General features: G+C 24.6%; 2 protein-coding genes across 4 annotated transcripts in view; both read left to right on the forward strand.

The window, feature by feature from the left end:
- LOC100869830 (cytochrome P450 6A1) overlaps nt 1-6,296 on the forward strand; it is a 30,227-nt gene extending 23,931 nt beyond the window's left edge. For both annotated transcript variants that reach the window (XM_031917070.2, XM_086914143.1), the window contains 6 exons: nt 2,888-3,080; nt 3,265-3,651; nt 4,109-4,631; nt 4,800-5,021; nt 5,118-5,369; nt 5,857-6,296. In XM_031917070.2, the coding sequence (XP_031772930.2) occupies nt 3,316-3,651; nt 4,109-4,631; nt 4,800-5,021; nt 5,118-5,369; nt 5,857-6,026 (1,503 nt within the window). In that variant the 5' untranslated portion in view covers nt 2,888-3,080; nt 3,265-3,315 and the 3' untranslated portion in view covers nt 6,027-6,296. The remainder of the gene's footprint in view (nt 1-2,887; nt 3,081-3,264; nt 3,652-4,108; nt 4,632-4,799; nt 5,022-5,117; nt 5,370-5,856) is intronic.
- Nucleotides 6,297-7,459: 1,163 nt separating this feature from the next.
- On the forward strand, nt 7,460-11,214 carry LOC105735702 (putative cytochrome P450 6a14). 2 transcript variants are annotated; one of them, XM_086914194.1, is made up of 6 exons: nt 7,460-8,066; nt 8,506-8,800; nt 8,897-9,028; nt 9,395-9,616; nt 10,003-10,254; nt 10,376-11,214. In XM_086914194.1, exons 1-6 carry the CDS (start codon nt 7,731-7,733, stop codon nt 10,543-10,545), a joined length of 1,407 nt encoding a protein of 468 aa, XP_086770320.1. In that variant the 5' UTR covers nt 7,460-7,730; the 3' UTR covers nt 10,546-11,214. The 2 variants fall into 2 exon arrangements, with proteins under 2 accessions (XP_086770320.1, XP_031772912.2); XM_031917052.2 differs by having other exon boundaries at nt 7,463-8,066; nt 8,506-9,028.
- Nucleotides 11,215-11,795: the final 581 nt, after the last annotated feature.

The following is an 11,795-nucleotide window of genomic DNA, read 5'->3' on the forward strand; positions in this document are numbered from 1 at the left end:
CAAAAAATTATTAATCATATTAATATTCAATAACTAAACAAATATTTATTAATGAAATAATAATATAAAGAGTAAGAAAATAATTACGGAATAAATCACGCATCTCAATTAAAGCATCTAGCTGTGACGAATGTCGATAACAGAATAACATTTTGCGTACTAATTTCGATGTATCGAGAATGAGAGGGGGTATGCTCAACAATTCGATAAGTCAAAACATGTCGGAGCGTGGCATGCGAACAATATTTCTCGGAAAGAAATGTTTTCAACCTTAAGACTTTAAGCGTAAAATCAAAACAAATACAGAAATCTTTAATAATACACGAATTGAACGTAATAGATAAACGCATTTAAACAAGAAATATGTGTATGTGAAATAACTTAGCTATTTCGATCTTTATATGAATAAAACGATAAAATAAATTTATAATGATTTTCTGTTAAAATATGTAAAATAAATAAAAACTTACTATATTTGGATGAAAATCGTCCAATTATATATCTTAATTATCATGGTATACGGAGAAACTATTACACATTCAAAGACATCTTCGAAGCTTCGATCAAATAATCTGTACAAAAATATGGTTAATTCTAATATAATAATGATCAAATAAACATATATTAATTAAACAACGCTTAATATATTAAGCTTAATTAAACTTAATAATTTATAATAAGCTTAAATTTATTTAATTACGCACCTTTGCCGATGAAATACAACCTATCAGCACAATTTTCAACTATAAACTGACGACATGCGCACTATGATGCGCACTCATCTGCTTAGTTTCTCAATCGACTAAAGCAGTATCATTTCCTATTCATTCAAATCGTATAAGAATTCAAACACAATATATTTTAATTATAGATTTTTATACATCAAAATTTTATTTTATTCAATTTTACAAAAATTTATTACAGTATAAGAATAATATTTATCTTATCCTTGAAAATGATACGTATAAGCAAATATGATAAAGTAGAATAAGAATTATAATATCTTTATCATTTAAGAGATGACGCTAATGATCAATTCTTATCTTCTATATATCTTCTATCTTTGTTCTTCTTTTATCATTTTTTTGCTTATATTTATTTTACAAATTCATATGCTTAAAGAAAAGTATTAATTTTTAATTAATTTTGTTATCAAAATTGTTGAATATAATATTTCATATATATATATATAGATATAATCAGAAAAGACAACGAAAAAATAAAATAAATTTAAAATAAAATTATAAATTTACATTATAATATTATATTTTTTTTAAATATTAATATTTTTAAATTTAAAATTTATTTTAGTTTAACATTTTTGTACTTTTGTCTTTAATTATATATATGTGTGTATGTATACATAGTTTTATACTTGGACTCGTTTTTAAGAAATAATTTATACGAAATTATCACGAAAAAAATTGAAAATTTTTTACAGAATAATCTATATAAAAATATAAAATAATATAGAAAAAACGATACAGAAAATAAAACTTTATTTCCATCACACTATTGTCTCGCTAATATAAACTTCAATTGCTTATTAATAAAATAAATTAATAAATAAATCTCAATTAACATTTTTGTGTTATTAATTTTTGTATTTGCTTTAGCCTCTTGATTCAAAGATAATGTTCCACAAATAGATAATAAAAATGTTTTATAAGAGATACTAAGTTTTTATTAAGAGAAAGAAATCAAAAACATATAAAAAGATTATTACAATGTATATGTATATAATTATGGGAATGGGAAATTTCTAGCAATCAGTTAGCAAGAATTGTAACAAAAAAACATATTAGATATAATTGTAATCGTGCAAGATAAACAAACGTTTATGAGTCGAAAACAGATTTCATTAAACAGTATATCCATTTATTCTATTATTCTTTTATTTTATTCTATCATTTTTAATAAATTCTTTTTATTCGTTCAAGTTAATCGGGGTAAACCAATCAATCTAATGTGGTAGAAAAGGAAGGAAGTTTTATGGAAATTGATAAGTTTGTGTTTATCTATGATAAAAATAAAATATTTTTCATTTCAGATTTTATCAAGTCTAAATATTTATGATTCAGAAGTTGCAGAGTAAGATTTATTCATAAATGCAAGAAATATATTATTTCAATATGCGTGATTTATTTGAAAGCATGTAAATATTTTGAAAAATGTGAATGTTGCCAAAAAATATTTGGAAAAATATTTGAAAAAAAAAATCAGAATATTAAGGATTATATCTATTATCTTATCATTAAGATAATATTTTAATTTTCAAATCTTGAAATCTAATTCTTCTAATTTTGAAATCTAATACATAATTATAGATATAACAAAAATTTTCAAAAATGCGTTTTGTATCGAGATATTAAGTTATAATAATGTGAAACGTTTATATCATAAATCTATACAATATTAATTTATAATTGTGCAATGCACAAACATTATATAAACTTATAATGTAAGTATTTATGACGTAAAAGAATAATAATGAAATAAAATTAGATAAAATAAAATGTTATCTAATATATATTAGAAAAAGAATATTAATTACAAAATATCAAATATACACATACATATACATATACATATATAATATTTGAATATTAAATATTAAATATATTAAATATTAGATCTATCTGAAATATATATATCGCATCATCTTACGAGTTATAAATTTTGTATTTTCAAAATGTGATTATTTAATATAATCATTGATAAGCAACCGTTTGCTTGAAAAAAAAAAATAAATAAATAAATTGTCCATAAATCTCACGAAGTCCAGAAATTATTAAAAGTCATTTGATAAAATGAGAAGGTATATTTAGAATAACATCACTATTCAGCTTATTACATTTTTATTCCGTTATCTTTCGTTTCATTTCAGAAATCAACACGAATGGTTTATATATATACGTATATATGTATATAGACATGTATGTATATATGTACATACATACATATATACATACATATATATATATTCGATCCACAAGTAAGTCGTCAGTTAATGAATATCTACACAAGTTTTTTTTCGATCTTCTAAGACGATCCTCTTTCCTCTTCGATCTACCTTCCAGGTAAGATTCAAATGTCTTTATTCCTTTTAAAAATAATTGTTTTATATCATCAAGATATTCAAATACAATTGTTTGACATTTATTATATTTACGATCTATTCTATAACGTTTCGTGTGTATATTATGTTAATGAGAATCTGCCAGTGTTTATTAAAATCCATTAAATATCGTTTATACTTTGCAGCAAATTATTTATTCGACTCCTAATTGATTCGCAGAAAAAGTAAAGAAAAAAATGTATATTAATTTGGAAATTCTTTGTGGAATAGTGATAACACTTATCGCGTTGTATTGTTACTTAACGTTCGATAACAATTTTTGGAAAAATCGTGGAGTGATTGGACCAAAACCCGTGCTGGGATTCGGCAATGTGAAAGATGTAATATTTGGAAAGGAATCGCTGTCACAATTTCTCACAAGGATGTACAACGAATATAAGAACGAGCCGATGATTGGGATATTTTCAAAAAGGACACCTATTTTAATTATTAAGGATCCAGATCTTATAAAGACTATCTTGATCAAAGATTTTCCCAAGTTTGCGAATCGGGGATTATTTCCAATTTTTTCAGTAAGTATTTAAATAAACGTGAAAAATAATTCACGATCTTATTTTCTTTCTACGATTTTTAAAAGGACAAATAAATTATTGCAACGTATCTTTTATTCCACGATTTCAATATTTCGTTTTTGAAACGCACAATAGAAAATATCTGTATAGCTATCATGAATCACATTTTTACTTATTTATACATAATACAAAATTTTACGTTATTTATTTTTTACAAATGAAAATTCATTTTCCATTATCTCACTTGTATTAACATTTCATTTCCATCTTCACGATTTTTGTTTTTTATATTTCTTTCTTATTATTACACTTAAATACTTTATTGTCCAACTTTATTCCAAAATTATTATATGAAATTATTTTAAATTCTTCCATCGAGTGTAATAAAAAATACAATAAATGAATAAATAACATTTTAATTTTTCTTTTTAATATGTATAACGTTGAATCGTTATAGCGAGATCCGCTGACTCATCATCTCTTCAATCTAGAAGTTGAAAGATGGAAGCCGTTGAGAACACAATTCACGCCGTTATTTACCGCCAGTAAACTTAAAGAAATGTTCTCCCTGATTCTCGAATGCGCCGACCAACTGGAAAGTTACATGGACACGTTGATAAAGAAAGGGGAGCCCATCGATGTTAGAGAAGTTTCAGCCAGATTCACCACCGATGTCGTTGGAAGTTGCGCTTTCGGGATAGAGATGAACTCCCTTTCGGAAAAAGAGAGCATATTCCGTCGATTAGGGAAGTTAATCTTCGCCACGACATTGCGAAAGATATTGAGCCTTAGGATGCAAGATATGTTCCCATGGTTGTACAATTTATTCCTTTCTATATTCCCACGGGACGAGAAAACGAGGATCATCACGAAACTAATGATCGATACAATGAAGTACAGAGAAGAGAACAATGTTTTCAGGCCTGACTTTATAAATATGCTTTTAGACCTCAAGAAACATCCAGAAAAGATTGATATCGGTTGGTATACTAGCAATAATTGCTAGTCGGTCAAAGTAAATTTTTACTTTATCATAAAATGCTCGAGTTATCCAGATCCACCAATCGGATCCTTTCTTGTTTTCTTTCGTGAATCGCTGTTTTACAAAATTATATATACGATATTTTTATACGATCCTTTCTTTTCAGAGTTAACGAACGATTTATTATCGGCGCAAATTTTCATTTTCTTCGCTGCCGGTTTCGAAACTTCTTCGTCAACGATTAGCAATGCTCTTTACGAATTAGCTTTGAATCCCGATATCCAGGACAAGTTACGAAAAGAAATCAAAAAGTTCGAAGTGGAAAATAATGGAGAATGGAAATATGAGATCATAAAAGAAATGGAGTACTTGGAGAAAGTTTTTCAAGGTGATAAGCAAATTTTTAATTTTTCGAATCGAAATTTCTCAAATTTTTGCTTGATCGGTGGTGACCAATTTCTGAAACATTATTTTCCATTTGCAGAAACTCTGAGAAAATATCCAGCCTTGCCAATTCTGAGCAGAAAATTAATAAACGATTATACCTTCGAAAATAGTAAAATAACAGTTCCCAAAGATTTAAAGATCTGGATACCGATTTATGGCATTCACCACGATCCAGATATATATTTAAATCCGGAAAAGTTCGATCCTGAAAGATTTTCGAAGGAGGAGATAAAGAAAAGGCATCCTATGCATTTCTTGTCTTTTGGACACGGACCAAGAAATTGCATTGGTATGTGACAAAATTATAATTATTTGATTGCAAACAATTCTCCCAATGACGTGAAAAAAATTTATTTTGCAAATTTTTTTTTTATTCGTTCAAACTTTAGCAAATGAATGACGAAATTTAAATTTAATATCTGTTAATCGAGATTATGCAAGAAAAAATACAATTATTAATTATTAAGAAAAGTCATTTTCAAATTAGAATTAGATCAGGCTAAAATAAATATAAAATTGATGTACAAAAATATCGATTGAGAGAGAGATATTTATTAAACTATAAACAACTCGATTAATAATAAAATTATAAATTTTCTTATCCTGTTACTACGATCATATTGTCATATGATAAAATTGTGATATCTTTTTTTATCTATATTGTTCCACAAATATCATGATTTATAAAAATGTTATTTTTATAATATATTGTTGGAGAATATTAAATAATTCCTTATATATTTTCCAATATGCTCAACTCTAAATATTCGTTCCAGGTGCACGATTTGCGGTATACCAAACAAAGATTGGATTAATAAAGATTCTTCGTAATTTCGAGGTCCACGTTTGCAATAAAACATTAATTCCTTACAAAGTTAATCCGTATACGGCTCTTTTAGTACCAATAACGGGTTTATACTTGAATGTAGTTAAGTTGAAAAATTAATATCTTTTTCCCTTTTTTTTTTATATAAAATATTTTACTTTATATTTACGTAATAATGGAATATGTAATTACATATAATTCTATGTTTAGATCTTATAGATATTTATTCGGAAGAATTTTATTTAATTTTATTCAATTTATACGTATACGTTGAATATGACGAATATTCGAATCGTTTAATTGTAAATAAAAGTGAGATATAGTATTGATAATAATTTAAATTGTCTTGCAATGTATGTTAATATATATCAGCATGACGTTATCTACAAATTATGTTTCGCCTCGAATAAAAACGTTTTTTAAAAAAATATGATAAAATTAACCTAATTCTCATGTACATAAGTATATAACAAATACAATCATTGATTTCAATGATTTGAATTTTATTAATATTAATAATAACAAGTCTGTTCAAATAATCGGACAATCAGTTATGCATGTAAATTTATGTTTAATCTCACTTTTGAATTACCAACAACAAGTAACAGTGGTCTTTGAAAAAAATTTATTAGTTTGCAATTTATTCACTTAATTAATATAAATTTAACATAATATAATAATGTAAAAAATGATATTAATATAAATAAATGTAATAAAAAAAAAAATAGATAGTTCATCTTACCTCTGAAACTCGTGAATTGGCTGGCTTCGATTTGATATTTTTCAGCATCATGTCTTTTTAACAAAAAGTATTAATAAAAAATCGTAAATTCGTCGCCGAAATTATCCATCACATCGAATAATAATAAATATTTACATAATTATTATATATCTATAAACAGTGATATGATGAATGAACTTTTATCACTGTTATCACTATTATCATTCTTAATTATCACGTGAGATTATTATTATCACATACAAGATATTACTTTGTCATATCCATGTAATTAACATGCACAAGTTGAAATACATTTTATATACACATACATACTTTATTGGAAAAATATCAAAAGAATTTATAAATAATACTTATCACGTAATTTATCGATAAATAAATATAATATTAATCTGAACTTGTGACACGAAGAATCGCAGGACATATCGTTTAAATGTGAGTGAAGATTGAAATAACCAGCAATAACGTTAAATGTAACATAAATATGAAATAAAAATTTTTTCTTATATAACGTTATTCAAAATTGTTAAAATTAGTTAAACCTTCCATCCAATTAAAAATCGAAATTTAAATTTGTGCATTTTTATTTTATCGCAATAAGTTAAAAATATAACGATAATAATTTCGGTTTGTCATCATTGTTATCTAGTACATAAATTACGTTCGAAGTTAATATAATAGTAACCTAGTCACTATTGCTTAAACAATTTTTACTTAAACAGACATAAAGAAATATAGTCATAGTTTTAATACAAATTCAAATAAATAAGATTTATAAAATAATTAACACATTAAATAAATAAAAAATTCTTAAAAGTTAATTTCGTAATCATGATTTAAAGAAAAAATTTTAAAAAAAGTTACAAAAAATAATTCCAACGATCTCCGTCTCCGTTTTTTAATCAGAAATATCAAATATCTGATTATAAATACGTTATTTAAAATATCATAAAATTCATATAATAAAATCATATAATAAAATTAAATAAAATTGTTTAAATTGATTACCATTTGATTAAATGTTACTGCCAATTTGTAGAAGATAGTGAATTAATTCTTCGCATGATCTACACAAATTATAAAAAATGTATATTAATTTAGAAATTTTTTGTGGAATAGTGATAACGCTTATTGCGTTTTACTGTTATTTAACAAGTAATAATAATTTTTGGAAAAATCGTGGAATATCTGGACCAAAACCCATGTTGGGATTCGGCAATATGAAAAAGGTAATATTTGGAGAGGAATCGTTAGTACAATTTCTTACAAAGATGTACCATGAATACAAGAACGAATCTATGATTGGAATATTTAAACTAAAAACACCTGCTTTAATCATCAAAGATCCAGATCTCATAAAAACTGTCTTGATTAAAGATTTTTCAAAATTCATGAATCGAGGATTATTGCCAATTATCTCAGTAAGTATAAAAATAATACTGTATATGGTTTCAAGATAATAACAAAAAAATAAATTAAAATTTATTCTTTTTTACAATTTGTGCTTTATTGATATTTCATAAGTGTATGAATAAGTAGTTAAAAAAAAAAAAAAATAGAAAGCAAAATTAACAAAATGTAATTAACAAAATGAATATAATGCGATCAATTCATTCTTTATTTATATGCGATATATTGTGATTATACCTTATGATAACATTATCATAAATGACGTCTTATCAATTTTTACAACTATTCTATAACTTAAATAAAAAATATTATATACATTTTTTTTATTTCTAAGTAAAAATAACAAAGTGAATAAATAATGAATAATTATTGAAGAAGATGTAATAGATAAAAAAAAAATACTCTAAATAAATAATATTTGCTATTTTTTTAATATGTTCAATGTTTCAGACAGAACCGATATCACAACATCTTTTCGCGTTGGAGGCAAAAAGATGGCAGCCATTAAGAAAACATCTTACATCAGGATTTACCAGTAACAAACTTAAAGGAATGTTTTACTTGATTCACGAGTGCTCTCAGCAACTCGTAAACTATGTGGATATCTTAATAAGGAAAGAAGAATCTATCAATGTGCGAGAAGTTGCCGCAAGATTTACCACAGATGTCGTTGGAAGCTGTGGTTTTGGTGTGGACATGAACTCATTGTCGGAAAAAGAGAGCGAATTTCGACGACTTGGAAAAAGTATCTTCGACACAAATGTCTATAAAATAATAATAGATCGAATCAGAGAATTGACGCCACAATTCTACAATTTGCTTCTTTATATATTGCCATTAGATAAAATATCGCCAAATATTCTGAAACTAACGAAGGAGACAATAGAATATAGAATAAAGAATGATATCTTTAGGCCTGATTTTATAAATATATTATTAGAACTTAAGAAACATCCAGAAAAAATTGACCTCGGTTAGTACAAATTTACTATACAAAGATGATACAGAATTTGTAGAAAAAATATTCACAATTTACTCTTTTTTTACTTTTAATAATTGCTGTTGTGTAAAGTAAGTTATGTTGCTACGTTAAACTATTGGCCTTGCTATAGTTTAATGTGAAAGAGAGAGAGAGAGAGGGAGAGGGATAAAATGATCATTACTTTTCTTAGAAAATAATTACTAATATTTTATTATACTAATTGCAAATATGATAATTATGTAATTAAATTTAAATGGTAATTTAATTTTTATATAATAAAATAATAGACTTTTGTTTTCGTGTAAACTTATTGCTGCATAAAAAAATTAATATGCTATCTATTTTCTAATTTTATAGAGATAACAGATGAATTATTAGCGGCGCAAGTATTTATTTTTTTCACGGCTGGCTTTGAAACTTCTTCAACAATGTTAAGCAATGCTCTTTACGAACTAGCTTTGAATCCTGATATTCAGAACAAATTGCGAGAGGAGATTAAAGAATTTGAATCGAAAAATGATGAAGAGTGGAAACATGAAACCGTTAAAAAAATGAACTATTTGGAAAAAATATTTCAAGGTAAATACCGCAATAGTTTCTTCTAACGTAACTTTTTTACTTTTTCAAATGAATGTTCAAATTTTAATTTGTTGATGCGTGTATTTGAAACTTTTATTTATATTTCACTATCTCTATTCTGAAACCTGATACGTTCACGTTAATGCCGGACAAGAAACATTGAAGAATCGATAAGGATGGAAAAAACATACAAAAATTCTTATATTCTCTATCTTGCTTTATCTAATACAAATATAAATTGTTCAACAGATAAGTTCGAATCAACATTTTTACATACCAACTTTTGTGCGTGTTTTTAATTGACCACATCAATTCTTCAAAATAAAATATATTAATACTTTGAGTAATAATTATTACAGTGTTTTTAATTTCTTTTCTGCTTATAGAAACTTTAAGAAAGTACCCATCTGTGCCATTTTTGAATAGAGAAATAATTGAGGATTATACTTTCGAAAGTAATAAAGTGACAGTTCCAAAAGGATTAAAAATTTGGATACCAACTTACGCCATTCATAACGATCCGGATATTTATCCTGATCCAGAAAAATTTGATCCTGAAAGATTTTCAGAGGATAATATAAAACAAAGACATCCTATGTATTTTTTACCTTTTGGACACGGACCAAGAAATTGCATTGGTATGGATATGTACAAAAGAAATTTAAAATCGAAAATAATATAAAAAATAATAATAATAATAATACTATTTATAATTAGAATTAGAATAATAGTACGATATTAATTAGAATTTTGTTCCAGGTATACGATTTGCCGTATATCAAGTAAAAATTGGATTGATAAATATTATTCGTAATTTCAAGCTTGATGTTTGCGACAAAACATTAATTCCTTATAAACTTCATCCACGTGGATTAATTTTAATACCTCTTACAGGCTTATATTTAAAGATAACTCGATTGACGAACTAACAATCTCTCTTTATTAATTTAAACTTCATTATTGTTTAACATAAAAGATGTTATCTATAAGAATCTATGTGTAAGAATAAGAATAATATGCACAACATACGTGTTAATATAAATAAAACATATATATATAACGTATAACGTATATATGTAATATTATATTTATTCTACAGTTATTTATTTAGAATGTTATCCATTTTCATTTTTGAAACTATTTTTTTTTAAACTTTCAACTTTTTAAAACTATTTTAAACTTTATTTATCGGCGCTTCATAAAAACATTTATTATAATGATAAAAATATTTTAAAATATTTTATTACTTTAAATGAGATTCTATTTTCTGTATTTATTAATTAGAATACATATTTGATTTATAGACAAATAGATTTCAAAAATCAAACAAAAATCGAAGAATTAATGCCTACTTAATAATTTAGATCTTATATTTTCTTAATAATATGGTAAAACAGGAACGATATTGAAAATTATCTCATGAGTACGATTAGGAATATCTGTCGTTTCCAAAAGATAGCGCTGACGATCAATTCTTGTTTAAATATTATTTTCTTCCTTGTCTATTTGATTTTGTTTTGTTGAAGGTGAAAATTTCTCATAATATTTCTATCTTTCTTCTATTTTTACTCTGTATTTTTTTCTGCATACTTGTTTTTATTGTATAAATAAAATATAAATACAAGATATCAATTTCATTTCTTTCCCGACACTACAATGTATTTTAACTTTTATCGTAAAAAAATATAAAAATTACATTTTTATTTATACAATATTTATTATTCTAAAATATATCCTGATATATAATAAGAATGTTTTAACGCAATATATATGTTTATATGTTTGACGATTGATAAAAATATATACACGAACAATAAAAAGAAAATAATATTGTCTTTAATTTTTCTATTTTCTTTTTATATATAAATGAATTTAAATAATATTTAAAAATATTTAATTATTTACAAAATTTGGATTTAAATATTACCGAAATTGCTCGTAACTTAAAATTTAAAATTATATTTGCATTAAAACATTTTAATTCCATTTGCATCTCTTTCTATATAATTATATAATTAATTTGCAAAATTGTTATTGCTTTTCTTTAATTTACTTTATAATTTTATATAATCAAATACGTACATATAGATTTACGAAGTATTTATTCAGAGAATTATTTAATTTATATATTTACTATATGTTGAATACAATAATAGAATTGTTTGATTAGAAAAAAATA

The sequence above is a fragment of the Apis florea genome, unplaced genomic scaffold (genome assembly GCF_048593485.1).
Source record: "Apis florea isolate Af1SG1 unplaced genomic scaffold, ASM4859348v1 contig_3585_pilon, whole genome shotgun sequence".
NCBI classification, from domain to species: domain Eukaryota; kingdom Metazoa; phylum Arthropoda; class Insecta; order Hymenoptera; family Apidae; genus Apis; species Apis florea.